At 46.2% G+C, this 16,918-nt stretch overlaps 3 protein-coding genes across 4 annotated transcripts in view; 1 reads left to right on the top strand and 2 right to left on the bottom strand.

Annotated features, from left to right (window-relative positions):
* LOC107315788 (cytochrome P450 2C9-like) overlaps positions 1 to 3,615 on the bottom strand; it is a 34,642-nt gene extending 31,027 nt beyond the window's left edge. The window contains exons 1-4 of the mRNA XM_015866488.2: positions 3,396 to 3,615; positions 2,904 to 3,066; positions 2,271 to 2,420; positions 1,675 to 1,835 (exon numbers count right to left, since the gene is read on the bottom strand). Coding sequence (XP_015721974.1) covers positions 1,675 to 1,835; positions 2,271 to 2,420; positions 2,904 to 3,066; positions 3,396 to 3,575 — 654 coding nt within the window. The 5' untranslated portion in view covers positions 3,576 to 3,615. The remainder of the gene's footprint in view (positions 1 to 1,674; positions 1,836 to 2,270; positions 2,421 to 2,903; positions 3,067 to 3,395) is intronic.
* A 3,075-nt stretch (positions 3,616 to 6,690) lies between these two features.
* ZP4 (zona pellucida sperm-binding protein 4-like) lies at positions 6,691 to 11,183 on the top strand. Its single transcript, NM_001323209.1, is given in 12 exon segments — positions 6,691 to 6,912; positions 7,270 to 7,391; positions 7,469 to 7,571; positions 7,886 to 8,041; positions 8,390 to 8,577; positions 8,730 to 8,827; positions 9,140 to 9,270; positions 9,462 to 9,651; positions 9,724 to 9,871; positions 10,470 to 10,551; positions 10,840 to 10,956; positions 11,035 to 11,183. Coding segments are annotated over 12 exon segments (1,635 nt in total). The 5' UTR covers positions 6,691 to 6,713; the 3' UTR covers positions 11,136 to 11,183.
* Positions 11,184 to 12,159: 976 nt separating this feature from the next.
* LOC107315820 overlaps positions 12,160 to 16,918 on the bottom strand; it is a 29,359-nt gene continuing 24,600 nt past the window's right edge. For both annotated transcript variants that reach the window (XM_015866564.2, XM_015866565.2), the window contains exons 8-9: positions 14,574 to 14,702; positions 12,160 to 14,105 (exon numbers count right to left, since the gene is read on the bottom strand). In XM_015866564.2, coding sequence (XP_015722050.1) covers positions 14,597 to 14,702 — 106 coding nt within the window. In that variant the 3' untranslated portion in view covers positions 12,160 to 14,105; positions 14,574 to 14,596. The remainder of the gene's footprint in view (positions 14,106 to 14,573; positions 14,703 to 16,918) is intronic.

Raw genomic sequence — 16,918 nt, 5'->3', positions numbered from 1 at the left:
CCTGCTAACCTTGGGAATGACATAGTCTCTGAGGTAGATATCTTTGGTGACAGCATGAGGGAGGCTTGTAGGGATGAGGGCAATGAAGCGCTGGATTTCATGGACGACTGCATCTGTGTAGGGCATCTGGGTCCGGTCAGCCACGCAAGGTTTTCGTGATCGTCCCACTACCCGGTCAATCTCTTCTTGAACTTTCTCTGTCACGAGAAGCACAGCTGGTAAGATGGGCGAACGAGGCAACCCCCAATCAAGCAGGCTGTCCTAAATAATCCTCAAATCCATTGGGTTCATTTTCAATTTACTGATGAGGAGGACATTTGTGCTGATTTTGGTGATGTCTGGAATGCCTCTCCCCACTCAGCCTATTCCAAGAATGCTTTTAAACAACTTGATTAAATACGAGCTCCTCGAGATAAAGATGTGGACATAGTCAATTCCCTGGCCATTGAGGGGGTGCACTACATGGGCTCCAAGTGTTATGAGCGTTCAGGGACATAGCCCATGCATGCAGAGTATGAGACAGAAAGAGTACCAGATGTGTCACAACCTGGGGAGGAGTAGAGGGGAAAGGACTGTAGACTGTTACCTTGTATCTTTGGATACTTGAGAAGAAGCAGCAGCCCATATCGCGTAGTGGTGCTTGTAGTCTCAGTTCCCGCAATGAACAAGTCAAAGGTTGTGGTTATCAGGTTCGTCATGTTGAAGTGTGATTTGGGATTGTCTTTTTCCTAGAGAAAAGGTCTTGCTGATTCTCGGGTTGAAAGGAGAATCGTGTCCCTTTCTTGTGTCACCCATAATTTTGTTTCCACCCAGAGTTGTTGAATGTCTCTGCTAAGTGCAGCAGCCAGCTGGGAGAAATCATCAGCAGATGTGTATTTGGGGATGAGCTGTGCTTTGGTGTCTCCTTACCTCCAGCATTTTGCTGAGGAAGCAGTCGATGAAATCCTGTGGGGAACTGGGATCCAGGGAGGCTTGGTGCAGTTTTACCTCCTCTGCCACAAAGGCTTTCACAGCATCAATTTCTTTGAATACATTGTTGTGTGGTCCAGGCAAGTAATCCAGGACATAGGAGAACATCTGGTATAACTGGAAGGAAAGAAACAGAGAGGTCACCGGAGTGACAGTTGCCCCATTATTTGTGATAACAAAAAGCTAAGGCAGCTTCAGTCCCCAAGACTGAGCCAAGCAGTAGGTATGTGTGGCTGGGAGTTCCAATAAAGCAATGGGGACCTGCTTGAGCCTGGTCAGAATTTTCAGAGTTATCCATAGATTCATGGTATTGCTCGGGTTGAAAAAGACCTTAAAGATCATCACATTCAACTGCAACCTAACCGTACTAACAAAACTCTAATGACCCTCTTTTAAGTCATTTCCCTGAGCACCACATCTAATTACTTTTTAAACATAGCCAGGGGTGCTGACTCAACCATCTCCCTGTGGAGCCTATTCCAGTGCTTAACTGCCCATTCCTACTGAATGGCTTGGAATGGAAAGGACCACCAAGATCATCTTGTTCCAACCCCACTGCCATAATGTGGCAAGGGATCAACTGTATCCTGCAGATATTCTCTTATCTGCAGCAGGGTGTTTATAGGTCTTATTGTGAAGAATTAGAAGAGACTTCCCTGTGAGGGAGGCCTCCTGATCCTTCTCTGAAATGTCTGCTGAATGTACCTGTCCCCAGCGGGAGTTCATCATCTCAAATACATTGTTCATGTTGTTCATCAGGGACAGGAACTTCTTGTCTTTATAGTCATATCGTTTCCCAAAGACGATGGAGCATATGACATTGGAGACAGCGCAGCTCAGCTTGAATGTTGGGTCAAAGGGCATACCTGTGAGTTCAGAAAAGTTACAGTCTATTAACAGGTAAAGAAATAATTAAAGAAAACCTGTGGCTGCCATGGGTAAAAGGAGCTGCAACGGACAGTGGGAATTCAGTCTCTGAATTAAAGCAGAGATGTTCTGCTTTATGGAACTTTATGTTCTGCTATATGGAGCTATGCATGATTGTGTCATTGTGAACAGCTTTCAGGGATTGAATGCACAAGGAGGTGCACTAACAGACTCACTGAACAGTTCAGAGACTTTTGAGAGGCCACCTTGCCCACTGTTCTAGCAGTGCCGCCTCGAGCTGCTCCCAAGGAGCACGTTCTGACGTCTTTTGTGTATCTCCAAGAATGGAGGCTCCACAGCTTCTGCAAAGAACGTGGGCTCCCTTGGCATGTTCCTATTTTGCAAATGTAGGCTATTTTAGAATTGGATCATACTCTTTGTTTTTGTGATCTCTTCCAGCAAGTGCTCAGCTTCCTCCTGGATCCTCTCTTCAATGCTCCTCTTCCCCATCCCAAAGTTGCGCAGAGTGGTGAGAGCAAACCGCCGAACTTGTAACCATCCCTCATTGTTGCTGAAAATAATGCCTGTAGTGGAAGAAGAAAGAGGACAGGCCTGTCATTGGTGTGCTGGACCTGAGCTGAGTGGAGGCTCGCAATGAGAGTGAGTGCTGTCTCTGGGGGAGCACTGACATAGAACTGTGGTTTGGAGGCTTTCTCTGGAGATGCTGTAGTCCAGCAGCCCACTTTTGGCCTTCTCCAAGGCATAACCAACCTCCTTGTTGACAGTTCATTTCTTGTATCCACACAGAACTTCCCTTTCTGCAATATGGCTTAGTTGCTTCTTGCCCTTCACTGTGCACTCATGAGACAAGTCCAGCTACATGTCTCTCTTACCCTCTTCAGGGAGTGGAAGCCAGAGGTTGTGAGCTGCCCTGCCTTCCCTTGTCCCGGAGGGACCCACCCTCTTCTCTTTGACTGCCCTCATGCTTCATTTGCTCCAGCCCTCATCTGCCATACTTGTCCTCATCACTTCCCTTTCCTCTGAGGAAGCTCAGTCAGTGAACATACCCAATCCTTTGTTAGCCCGGTCTCCAATAGGCCAGTGTCCTCTGGCAGCAAACTCATCTGCACGATCAATCAAGGCTTCTTTCACCACCTCATATCCCGACAGCACCACCACTGGAGTTGAACCCAGTTGCACTGAGAAGACTGGCCCATATTTTTCAGAGAGCTGTCAAAATGCAAGAGGGAACGTGGCCATGGAGCAGGTAGAGAGGAAGGATTGAAAAGTGATTGGGCTGATGCCTCCTGCTCCAGCCTGTGCAGCCTTGCAGACCTGCAGTGTTAAATAAGGCCTGGTCCTCTCAAGAGGAGCATCAGTGAGCCATCAGCCCCTAAACAAGGGGGGCAGCAGTGAGGGGTCCAGCTGAAATCCCCAGGGCTTTTCTGCTCCTTGCCTGTTGCCACTCAGCAGGGTACAACCACACATCATCCCCACGCATATAGCCCTCACATTGCTCACCATTAGCAGAATCTGAGATGAAACAAGTGCGTCCTTACCTTCTCCAGAGTTTTGGCTAAATTCTTTGGTTTCACCTGCAGTATGTTTCCTACGATGGGAAGGGGAGCTGGTCCCTCGGGCATCTTCCCCTTTCCAGACCTGTTTCTCCATTGCAGGATGGAGAGCAAGCAAGCAACACAAACCAGGAGGACAACACTGGCTGCTCCCAGGAGCAACATTTCCCTGTTGGACACAAGCTTCTTATGTTGCTGTTGTGGCAGACTGTCCCTTTATATACTGTAGCATTTTGCTTTGTTAGGTAATCAACAGGTTTTTTTGGTCACGTGGCTGAGTTAGTCAGTTCTCCAAATCAGTCATTTGATTTTTGCTTGTTTTGCAAAGCAGGTATTGTTAGATATGAAATGGTGTTTAAAGGCACACCTTGTGTCATACACGGCGTGGCTTACATGTTTAAAAAATTTGAAGTGTGTTCATAATACTACTTATTTCCCTCCAAGTTCATTGTTACAGAGTTCATATTGTGGGAGTGGTATTCCACTTGAGGCACTGAAGTTATAGTTACACATCTGCGATTGCTGTAAGGCAGGCACATCCAACATACAGCCATGCCCTGGACCATTGTGGTGGTGGCTCTGCCCCACTGAGTGGCCCTGACCCGGTCTTGGGCGCATGCCTGTTGCTCCCAACATACCATTGGTATGATGTTTACACTGGGCTGAAACCAGAGCACGGGGAGTGTACGGTGCAGTGCTGGTACTTTTTATGGCGTGTAATTGTATGCTTTGTTACATATTGGCTAGAAACAGTCCTTTGACCTGTGTTAAATAAGCAGCTTTGCTTTCCTTTTCAATAGAGGAATTGGATTCATTTTCTTCCAATAAAGGAAATGGCCTAAAAAAATATCAGTTCTTTTGGTTTATTTGTGAGTCCATTTTCAGTAGACATAAATGTATTACCTGTGGATTTTCATGTGGAATACAGAGTTGCAATCAGACACAAAACTCAAAGGAAAATCTGATCATGTCTCTTTACCAGGCTGCACAGTCATGCCTTATTCATGTGATCACTTTTTGGCAGTACATACATTTGCAAACAACTGTTTTCAAGGGTGAAGCACAGAAAGAGTAAAATTTCATCCAAAATCTCTGATGGCTCACCTGAGAACTGCCTAGGAATCACAACTACTCCCATCAAATCAGGCTGAAACAGTCGTTTCGCAAAATCAAGGTCACATATAGTATCATAGAATCATAGAATCACCAAGGTTGGAAAAGACCTAAAAGATCATCCAGTCCAACTGTTCACCTGTTACCAATAGCTCCCACTAAACCATGTTCCTCAACACAACATCCAATCGCTCCTTGAACACCCCCAGGGTCAGCGACTCTACCACTTCCCTGGGCAGTCCATTCCAGTACCTCACCACCCTTTCTGAGAGGTAATGTTTCCTAATGTCCAGCCTGAATCTCCCCTTCCACAGCTTGAAACCATTCCCTCTAGTCCTGACATCCCACTAATGTTTTTGTTGCTCTCTTCCTTTATGTTTTAATTAAAACAAAACAAAAAACTTTGTTACTAATATGCATTAACTACATTATGTATTTCACAAGGGCTGCTCCAAAAGTAATACCACCTATATTATTATGTTGGCCCATGACATCAGAACTGAATGATGGTGGGATGGCAGTAGAGGCTGAATCTTCCTACTAGTATCCTGTTCCATGTTGTTGCTGTGTGACAGATGGCAGCAGAGGGACACTCTGACAAAATGGCATCTGAGATGGAAGCGCATATGGAGCAAAGACATGCTACTGAACTCCTCTGTGCAGAAGAAATGGCATCCAATGATATTTTTCAGAGCTTGCTGAGCATTTATGGAGACCAGACAGTGGATATGAACACAGTGAAGCAGTGGTGGTGCATTCTCAAATAGTTTTACTGTGCTCTTTGCATCTGTTGTAGTTTTGTGGTAATAAATAGGAGGCATTACTTTGGAGTGTCCTACATAGGTGTGGCCCAAGACAATTCCTCTCCAAGCCAAAAGGTTGGGCATGCATGTTGTAAGGTGAAAGAAAACTAGCAAATGGATAAAGAAGAAGTTTGGGAATGAGACAGATCTACATCTTTCCTCTCAGCAAAAGTGATTTTCACTGCTTGTCACAACAAACAAAGCAGTTTGCTTTCACAGGTATCAGGTGCATTTCACTTGCCTCCCATCTCCACATCAACCAACATGGCAGTCACATGTATGTACAGAGAACTTAGAAAGGGTGATAACTGAAACCACTCTTAACACAGGTATTGCTGTGGTGAAACTGCAGCACTCCCAGAGTTAGGTTTGTTTGTTTGTTGTTGTTGTTTGCAAATAGAGCTATTGCTAAAATATCTGCAAAAAAATTCCCATCAACATAAACTATAAGTGAAAAAGAGAACCGTTTTTGTAGCTCTGAAGTACTTCATTTATTTGCTATTATTTAGCCAATTATCAGCAGAAAATGTTGCTAACGTCTGAAAGCTGTATGGCAGATGTGTGGCAATAGCAAGTCTGTTTGCATAAGAGGAGGAGAAATGTTGCAGTTACAAGCAGACAAAGGGTACTGGCAGCTCCCTTCTTAGTCAGGACAAACTTTCTCTGGGATAATGGAGGACTCCCTCTTATCTATGCTTGCCCACTGACAGCTTCTCAAGGAAACCTACTGACTTCTGGTGTGCAGGTCCCACAGAGCAGGTGGTCCCAATGCCCAGCAGCCTTTCCCTGTTATTCCCAAACACCCTGCACTGTAAACAGTGCTGCAGTCCAGAGCCAGGAGTATTTAATGGAAATCATATCTTTTCACATGCGCACAGCTCCCTACTTAGCCATTGATTGCATGCAGGGGACTCTTTCTGTGCTTCCATGCTAGCGGCCTGTGTGTAGGATTTGAAGCATTGACACCTGCAACAGAGAGCACTGTCACTCAGCTTTTTACACTTATGCCAAGGAATGACCCATCAGTGCATCAAGGGGGGAAACAATGGGAAAGGTAGGCAGAACTGCTGGACTGGCCAGTGAGGGGAAGAACTCATCAGGAGAGGAAGAGCTGGAAGGCCCTTCTGGAGCTCCAGAGTGCAGTGCAAAAATGAGCTGCTCTCAGCTCTAGCTAACGAACACAGAGCCATCTCTTGACAGAAGCTCAGCTGAAATAGGTGCAAGCACACTGTGATGGATTTGGAGGCACCTGGGAGCAGTAGAATGTGTTAAACTGCTGACTTGTGTCCACCTGCAACCATCAAGACTTGTTATTCCCATCTGGCCCCACAGCTTAAAAGGGCCAGGCTAAGAGCAGGTGCTTCATGGTGCTTGGCAGGAGAGCAGGATGGGTGTTGTAGGGCAGTCCCTGGCTGTGTTTGGAGCTGTGTTCTTCTGGGGGTTGCTTGGTCCCCTTGTTTTGTTTGCAGGGACTTGGAGTAGCCCTTTGGCTGACCCTGGCTTGCTGGCATGTGGCAGAGGGAGTTTGCAGCTCACCTTTCCTCCTGGCTGGGAAGGGAATGTTTCCTTTGTGCTGACTGCTTGGGGTAAGTGAGGGTTTTGGGGCTTTTAGTCAAGGAGCTTTTTGGCTGCTGCTGTCTTTACCCAGTGTTGAGGTATGGCTGGAATGTGAAGGATGATGGTTCTGATGTGATATGTTAATAGTTCTAGTGCCACTTGTGTAATCTGGGAGCTCATTACCTGACCCAGCACTCAGGGATTTGAGTGGAATGTTGTGCCTGCATTTATGTGGCCTTGGCTACTAGGTTCCCTCCCAGCTCTCTGCTAATGTAGACCCTACTGTGGGCTGAGATGCCCTTTCTTTTCACCAAACAATAGAGATATAGTACATATGTCTTCAGAGTGGTGTGCTGAATCCCTGCTTCTGTCTCATCTTCTATTAGATACTGAGGGTAAGGCACATGCTCTGCAGAATGATTCTGGCTGTGGTCTCTGGGTGTCTGAGGCTTCAGATGGCTCCAGGGTAGTGTCAGTTTCCTACACCAGCTGCTATGTCTTCAGATGGGTGAGTAACCTGGAGACCCTGCTGGGGCTGCAGTGACCTCTGCTCTGGTTGCATTGATTAGTGTGGCTCTCTCCTAGGATGGAAATTACTTCATAATTTTTGGGCTAGAAGGGACAGATGCTGCTGGACAAAAAGTTCTTCATGAAGAGAAGCTCTTCTCATGCCCTGCAGACCTTCCTGGTAAGACTGACAAATAAAGTGCTGCCTGTAGCCATGAATGCCCTTCCTAGAAGGTGCCTGTTCCTATTCCACCTGTGGGATGGAAGAGGTAGCTCATGTCTGTACAGGTGACGTCTTGGAGGATGTCAGTGCAGAGGGCCATGGTTTTCTGGGTACTTGCTTGTCAGCAGGCTTCTATGCCAGCTCTGAGCCATATGTTTGACTCTCGCCTGGATCTGTGAAAATTCTCTCAAATGCAAAATCAAACTAGTATTCCCTACGCCCTTGACCCTCTCTGCTGTGCTCTTGCTGCAAGTTCTTCCTGTTTCTTGTAGCTCTGGATGCTCCTAGCAGCAGTGTCTGTTCTGCTGTCCACATTCAGGACCGGCTGTCCTGTGCCTCCTTACCCGTTAGCCAGGGAGACTGTGAAGAGCGAGGCTGTTGTTATAACCCCAGGGACAAAGAGAAGACGTGCTATTATGGTAACACAGGTGAGTGTGGATGGCCATCCTCCTCTCTGATGCGGTGGCTGGCTGGAGTGCCTGTTTTCTCTGGCAGAGCAGGATGGGTGTGTACCAGTCCTGCAGTTGGCTTAGGGCTGTTCTGGTTGTCAAGGAAACTCGTTTGTGTGTTCAACCCATAATGAGTATTGCAACAGACTTGTGTTTATGTTCAGAATCAGTGCTGCTGAGAGTATCTAGTGCTGGTAACACTTTTACCTTGCTTTACTCAGTATATGCAGTGGGGTTTACTGGAAGGAGGTATTGCTGCTCTTCTCTGTGCTTTGTATTTGGGGCTGTTTCTCCTTGGACTTAAGACTGACTCTTTTTTCCCCCCAGTGACAGCACACTGCTCACCAGATGGCCAGTTTTCCATTGCTGTCTCTCGAGATGTGACCCTGCCACCTGTTGCCCTGGATTCTGTGCATCTGGCCAGTGGGCGCGTTGCTGGCTGCATCCCTGTAGTGAAAAACAATGCCTTTGTTGTGTACCAGTTCCCACTCTCTGCCTGTGGCACTACTTTTCAGGTAAGAGTTGTAGCTGAATGAGCTGAAGCTTGTAAATCTGTAGCAACCTGATGTGACTTTGACTATGCACTGGGCACCATATGGATTTTCAGAAGCTGATTGTTCTCCAGCCTGACTTCACTGCAATCAAAATGTCTGCCCTGTTATTGCAGGTGACTGGAGATCAGGCCATATATGAGAATGAGTTGGTGGCATCCAGGGATGTGAAGACAGGGAGCCTTGGTTCTGTCACTAGGGACAGCACTTTCAGGTAATACCCTGGGGCAGGCACTACTCTAACAAGCAGGAACTTGTCCAGAGAGTGTGCACGCAAGTTCGGAATGTACAGCAGTCATCTGAATTGGTTAGGGACTGGCATGTCTCCAATCAAGGGGAATAAAGCTAGTGCTGATCAGTGCCACCCTGTGGACTTGAATCTGAACTCTGAAGAGAATTATGACTGATCAAGAAGAGACTCTGGAGATACAATTAACTAAAGCAGATAATTAGGTTGTGATCTTGGAGAAAAGCTAGGCAATGTCAGAGTAGCCTGTCCGCCTGATCAGTGTTCCTGCCCCATCAGGTTACACGTCCGCTGTAGCTTTGCCATCACTGGGAGTTTTGTCCCCTTGAGCGTTCAGGTCTTCACATTGCCACCACTCCCTGCTGTCTCCCAGCCTGGTCCTCTGTCCTTGGAGCTGCGTGTTGCCTCAGGTATGAGAGGTCCACAGGACTTGGTCTGGATTCTTGGTGTAGGGCTCTGCTCTTTGCTGGGTAATAAGGGAGTGAATCCTGCTACTGCTTCTCTGCCACATGGATGACTTGATGGCATAGCTATGAAGGACGCTTTCAGTTTCTCTACTTGTTTATTCCTGCTCTAAAATAGCCCTCTTTTCCTCACCCAGATGAAAGATACAGTTCCTACTACACTGCCAGTGACTACCCCATTGTGAAGGTTTTGAGAGACCCTATTTACATAGAAGTTAGAATCCTTCAGAGGACAGACCCTGACCTGGTTCTAGTACTGCACCACTGCTGGGCCACACCAAGTATCAATCCTCATCAACAGACACAGTGGCCTGTCCTGGTGAATGGGTAAGTGGCTTGTAAACAACGTTGGGTGTGGGGGAATGACTTGTACTCATTAACTTTTGGCCTCTTTCTCAGGTGCCCTTATGCAGGAGACAACTATCAGACACAGCTGGTACCTCTGAGTACTGCCTCAGGACTACTGTTTCCATCACACTACCAGCGCTTCACCTTCTACACATTTACCTTTGTGGACTCAGCTTCCCAAGAGTTGCTCTCTGGGCTGGTAAGCTGCCTTCCTGGTTCCCCAGATTCCTCTTGAATTGGTTCTTATTGCTCACACATTAGGTGGTTTCCTATCTTCATTCCTTGATATGGTTTTAAGTATAGATAATGTATCAGTGGAGCAGTGTGACAGAAAATGAGATTACTGAAACAGCAGATGTACTTAAGTGCTAGCTTGCTGTCTAAGATGTGTTGAAATAGTTGGACCACATACCTTAAACTACACAAATCAAATCTGTAAACTTCTTAGCTAAAATGACTTGGAAGTAGCTTTCTGGTGCCTGGAAGGTATCTGGTATGTGACTCTTGTGAACTACTGAGCACTTGAGTGATAGAGTTTGTTTCCTATGCTGTCTGCTCTAGTGCTCCTCGATCAACCAATACTCCAAACTGGTCCCAGTTGTGTACCTAGGCAGTGCTTACCTAACTGAGCTAATTCTAGGAGTCCAGGAGAAGTGTTGTAATGCCAGATCTGACATTTTTGAAGGCTGTGGACAAGGTATCAAAGCTGCTATCCTGGCCAGGTTCAGTGCACCACAGCAGGATATTACCTTGCTACACACAGAGAGCAATTCAAGGCTGTGTTGCCTTCATTCTAGGTGTACCTGCACTGCAGTGCCTCAGTGTGCCACCGGTCTGTGCAGGAGTCCTGCACCACCACTGTTTGTCCTGCTAGAATCAGTAAGTGTCTTTACCTTGTTGCATCTGAAGGGGCAGCAGGGCTCTGGTCTCCCAGCCAAGTGGGTAGGAGCACATGCTGTTCCTTGGTACAGGTTAGCAGGCCTTTCCTGCTCTTTTCCTTTGAGGAAAGGCTCTTGCCACCCTGACAGAAATGCAGGAGTCACTGTAGGCTCCCCTCTCTGTTCTGATGCATGGCAGGCTTGGCTGAGTGTTGAGAAGGTGGCCAAAGCCTCCTGGCCTTGAGGGCTAGGCATCTTTGTCATCTACAACTCTTTTGCTGCTCCACAGGAGGTAGAAGGAGTGCTGAGCATACCCTTAAGGATGGTCCCTCCCGGGTTTCCAGCAAAGGCCCTGTTATTTTCCTGCAGGATGAGTTAAGACAAGTAGCTGATGTGAATGATTTCAGTAAGTGTGCAACTCAATATAGGTATGGACCAGTCCCTTCCCCAGTCTAGTTCTAACAAGGGCTTCTCTCCTCCACAGGAGCAGCTCCAGCCACCTGGACTCTGGGTTTTGCTGCTGTGGCTGCTGGGGCAGTGCTGAGCATGGTGCTGGTGGCTGCTGTGCTGTGGTGGAGAAAGTGATCTCACTTGTTACAGGCATCTGTGTTGCAATAAAGTGGTTCCCAAACATGAAGTCTCTGGGATGCCTTCTCCTTTCTCCAGAGCATGAGGAGTGGAACAGGAGTAGGCCTTGGCACAGTGGTTGTTTTGTTTTCTTGCAAGACAAAATGATCCTGGTGGCTGTTTTCCAAATGCCCTTTATCTAAACTGATCTTGCTGTCTGCCTGTTCTGCTATGGGATTGGTGCAACTCTGCTCGAGTCAAGGAAGAACCTCTGCTCTGCTTTGAGAAACTGCAGGCTGAGCTAGGAGTGATGCTGAGTGGGTTCTGCATTCCTCTCAGGTATTTCTAAAAGTACTGATCTTAGCTCCTAGCTAAGCTCAAGAGCAGCAAAGCTAATTAAAAGGAATTTTTCTATCTGCTGTCTCTTCAGGATGTATAGGGCAGCATGTGGCTATAAGGAGGAGCAGAGGCTCACCCCTTGCCCCAGAGTACACCAGCTCAGTTGAGGCTGTGCTGCTCTTTCCAGCTATCTCCAGGACAGGATAAGCGGTGCTTAGTTCTGTTGTGCTCAGGACAGGAGCAGATGATGCCCTCCGCCCTATCGTGCGAAGGCAGGGGAGTTCTCTGGCTGGACCATTATCAGCATTATTTAAGTCTAACGCCTCCCTTAAGGGAGTGCCTCTTGCAGCTAAATGGTATGCGTGAAGCTTATCTGAGAATGCAGTTCGTGAACTTATCTGCCTTCTGACCTGTCTTTAGCAGCCTGCGTTATTAATTACATGGCAATCAGAGGAGTAGTGCTGACCACACCTCAGATCAGAGGCGGTCATCCGGCACTGCTTTTAGTCGTGCACGCAGCGCCCGGCCGTGTGCGGGGGTGCGGCTGTCGGGGCCCGGCCGGGAGCTCGATGCCGCCCCACCGTGGGCTGGTGCTTGCGTGCTGGAGCCGGCGCTATGCTTGATGAGGCTGGGGGCTCTGAATAATATGCGGCAGTAACTGTACTCCAGCCCTGGTCTTCTTTAATAAGAGATCTGAAACCAGTTATTTCGTAAGTGATGATTTTATTATTAAACTTATTAAATTGTAATACAAGCATATCTTAGAGTGGAGAACTATACAGTATGTTACACGTTATAAATATAGTCTTGAAAATACATGAATATATTTCATATAATGCCATAATAAAAAGAGTGCTAGTTCATCTTAATTTTAAAAACTGTAACACCTATAATGTGAGGAGAGTAGGGGATGGGGAAACACCAGTTCATGACTCTCTTGAAACCCTGCAAGTCCAGTTCTGCACTGATTCACATTCCTCATAGTGTCTGTACAGGTGGAGGGTGTAAGTCTGTACAGGTGGAGGGTGTAAGTTGAGGCAGGATTTCTAGCCCCTGGGATTTATGGAGATATACAGACTATTCACAGAATAATCAAGTCATAAATCTCTCTAGCTTTGAATGAAGCTAGCAAGATATACAGTGAATAACCAAGTCTCACAACAGCAGCTACAGTTAATGATAACTGAAATATTAAAACACAGCACCTACTTCAGGGTACTAACTGTGAGTCAGCACAAACTTTTTTTTAGATGCTAAATAACAGCAGCTACACTGAACTTCACCTGCAAACTATACTTGTGCTAAGTAAACATGATCTGTTGTTCTAGTGAGCAACAACTCTTTGCTTTGTGTTGCTGTTAGAACTGGGCTCAGAGAATCTCAGAAGAGATCCTGCTCTGCCTTGGAGGGCTCCAGCTGCTGTGAGTGAGTGAAGGGGAAGCACCTGTTGCTGAAGGGCTAAACCTGCTGAAGGTAGCGTGTTACTGTTGTCTCCTGAAATCTCAGTTCCCAAGGATGGACCAAAAAAGATTTTTAAATAGCGAGTGCCTAGTTTATGGTGTTATTGTGATTCAGGGGAGTAGCCTGCTCCTATAACAACAGACAAAGTTGGTTTACTTTAATCTTTACTTCATAGGCGTAAATTCTTTTGCTGGTAGGAGCTAGTGCACACAGATTATTGCAGCAGCAACAGCACCTTCAGAAACAGATGCTGTCATTTCTCTGAGCTCTGTGGAAACATGGCAATAAGGCACCCACCAAGCATGGCTGTAGCATTAAAAATAATACAAACTAGTAAGTCTAAAAGAGCAGCCCTAGGGGGGGGGAAGATGCAGAATATAGAGGGTGTGAGTAGCTTATTCTTTCAGCCCTGCTCTTCCAGAAGATGGGCAGCACAGCCTGGCAGAGAGCTGGGCTTCTGGGTAGCTGAGATGCTGCTATGGATGTACCCTCCCAACTCTCTAATAGCCAATTCCTGCAGGGCCATTCCTTGTGTTGACTTCTGTGCTAGGATGGCACTGAAGTCAAGGAGTGTTTGCAGAAGGTGCAGCTGGTGGTGGGTTTGTGGATGGCCCTGGGAGAGAGCTTGGCTTAACACACTTTTGTTCCTGTTGCATCTGAGTAAAACTGCATAGCTGGTGAGGTGCTGCTGGGAAGGGAGGAGTGTGCTGAGGGCAAGCAGCCTGCAGGTGGCTACATTCCCAATGGCCATCTCTGCACCTGGCAGTAGGTATGGTGCTCCTCTGGCCACTGTGAGGCTGAAGTTCATTTCAGCTGTAAGAGGTCCCCAGGAAGCAATGATAATTTAAAAGCTTTGGTGGTTCAGGTAGTACTGTTCCTAGCATAGATAGGAGGAAGAATTAATTACAAAGTCTCATTTAAATGCCTCTCCTGGTTATGTTACAAGATGCTGGCTGCAATGTTCTTCTGTGGCTTTTGAATATGCGGCAGGATCAGGAGCGAAGCCATAGGTAGCTGAGCATGCATCTGTCCACAGACCTTTATCCACCTCCACATTCCTTCTTTCCCTTCCAACATTCAAATCAGAATTTCTCTGCCAACAGCCGGAGGATGCTGAGTGTGCAAAGCTGCACAAAGCACCCCTGGGCTCTTCCATTTTGTGTCTGTCACTGTTCCCTCTTCTCCTTCCTGAAACAAAAACACGTGATGAATGTGAGGGACTAGAAAGGGTTTTTCTGCATTTACCCAGTGGGCTGAATCTGTTTCTTTTATCATGGGCAGATTGTTTCCCAATATATGTTTTGTTTATATTTGGAAGTATTTGACTAAGACTGCAGATAACTGAACTTGCTGCTGCATTTCTTTCTGCATTGAATGTAATGCAGAATGCCTGTGTGATGTAGGCTAAATGACTACAATTGCCTTAAATTAGCTGTTCTTTTTTTTTCTTAAGGTGGGGGGGGGGGAAGGGGGGGCAGTGTGTGTCTGTTAACTCGAAGGTATATGGGCCAGACTTCAGCTGGCATAAATCCATACAATCTGAACTTCAATAATCTGCTCTGTACCTGTTAGAGTATATCTGGATGAGGGAACAGTACTGCATAATTTCTGTGCTGAGTGGAGGGAAAAAAAAACTAATGCAAGATGCTACTTTACCTTGTCCCATTTAACTTGGGCTATCAGAAGGGCCATAGGTTTTCATTCTTTGTATTCTGTCCCAGAACAATCATGGAGTTCCTTTCACTTCTCTCAGCTTTCCTCAGTTCCGAAGACGTACTATCTGGCCTTAATAAAATGAAAAATACAATTGAAGTTGACAGCAGTCAGCACACAGAATGGTGTTTTTAGCACTAATATGCTGTACATATGTACCCACCATCCAAACAGCACCCAGTGCTGTTTCCCCATGCCAGCCTGGAATTCCAAACTACATGCTGATCAAATACTTGTGGCAGTGTCCAAAAGAAACCCAAAACACTACAAAGTGCATCACTTGGTGTGATACTGCAAAGAGGGAGGGAGAGAGATTGGTGGCTCACTGTTACAGGGGTTAAACAATTTTGGCCTCCAGAAGGAAGTGAGGAATTGGGAAGAACAAGACTAAAGGACTGAGCTCACTGCTTAGGCTGTCTCCAACTTTGTTGTTGTTGTTCCTTGTTTATTGCTTCCCCCTGCAGTCAATGCAGTGCATGCTGTTCGCTTGTAATGGCTTAGACCTCCAGAAATTGGGGAAGAAAAATCTTTTGGAGCACTTTGTAAAAATAGCTGCTGTTTGAGAAATAGAAGCTGTGTGTTGTTATGTGTTGTTTTGTGTCATTTGGTGATTTTTTTATTTTTTTTTAATGCAACATTTCAAAGCAGTTCAAATGTGTAACAAATAATTCATTGAGTTGAAAAACTGCTCAAATCACAAACCACAACTGATGTGATGCTGACTTCTATTTTCTAGGTACTGATTTTTATTTATTTTTTTCTTTCTAAATGTTGTAGATTTTCTGTTTCATTAATTCTGGCTGAATTTATGCCTTGATGCTTTAGTTCTTTGGTTGCCTCTGCCCCCCTGGGAGTAACTTTCTCTATGGAGAGTGCTGCTCAGACCCGGGCCTGCAAGCTCTGGGTTATGGAATTTCAGTCTTTGCATGAGGCTGCTCTGATTAGGAGTTTTGGCATATTGGTGTTGCACTGTACTTCCTAGCTTACTTCACCCTAACCACCAAGTAGCCGTCATCCAGCTGTAAGCTTTCGGTGGCTGTCAGGTCGAAACTAACGTCCTTGCCCATGAAAGATACCATAACGTGAGGTTAGCTCAAGCCTACGCAGGTACCTTAGAGCTGCAACTCCCATAGATAAATAGGTGGATATGTCTGAACAGGAGTGCCAGCCTGCGATTATCTGAAGTTTCCCACATTAGAGCCTGCCCTAGGAAGGGACTGCAGATAGCATCAGAAAAGCTCCTGAGCTCAATGGCTTTTGTGGAGATGGCTGGGACTGCTTCTCAGCTGCAGTGAGGGTGAGCAGAGGGGGACTGAAAGTCTCCTGTGTACAAAAATGGTGCTGGGGAAAATAAGGGTAAAATATCTCAGAGGAACTTGTGTGCTCCTACTGGTTTCTGGGGACTGGCAGTAATGCAATCTAGCTGGAGGCAATTCCACTTGTACTTGATAATGTCAGATGGAGGGGCAATACACTTTTCAAGGTGGGCTCCTTGCAGAACTTACAGCCCAGCTGGATTCTCTCCGGCCCATGTCAGTCTGCAATTATTTATTCGGGACAAATATTTGACCTTCTGATGCCAGACTGTTACTTGAGAACAGTCTTCTGTCCCTGAAACCAGCCATAACACAAAGAGAGAGAGTTCTTGTCTTAGGGGTCATTTGAGCTGGAAGTAAATTCCTCGCTCTTTGTGGAAGGTACATCTTGCAAGGATCTGAGCAAGAAATCTATTCTTCTGCTATGTGTCAGGCTCAGGTCCATGATCTGTTAAATTCATAAAGCCATGACCAAGTTGTCCATCAACCTCTTCTCGCCCTCTGAGCAAAACAGACTTTGCAGGAGTGAAAGTGCTACTAGGAGACAGAAAATGAAATAAAACCCTGAGCTTGATTGGAACTATATATGATAAACCACTGAGTCTTGTGCCAGTGTGTTTACCTTGGCAGGCTCTGTCTCTCCTGCTGGAAGAACCAAGTTCTCTCCCTACTATGAGAATTATTTTGTGAACTTTTTTTAATAAAAAGAAGAAAAAAAACAGACAAAAGAAAAACAAAGCCACCGCCCTGAAGCAGGTCATTCATCATAAACAGTGGGAGCATGAAAGGGGATTTGCTTTGACCTAGTTACAAAAACAAACAGACTTTCTCCAATTGCCTGAATGACTCAAATGGGCCTGAGCGTCAAAAGCAACCAATGTGTGCTTTCTTTAGAGCTAAATCACAGAATCACAGAATGACCCGGGTTGGAAGGGACCTCAAGGATCATGTAGTTCCAACCCCCCTATATGT

Source organism: Coturnix japonica, chromosome 6, assembly GCF_001577835.2.
Source record: "Coturnix japonica isolate 7356 chromosome 6, Coturnix japonica 2.1, whole genome shotgun sequence".
Lineage (NCBI taxonomy): Eukaryota > Metazoa > Chordata > Aves > Galliformes > Phasianidae > Coturnix > Coturnix japonica.
Note: the sequence above shows the minus strand (reverse complement) of the source record. Positions and strands in the feature narration are given on the sequence as shown.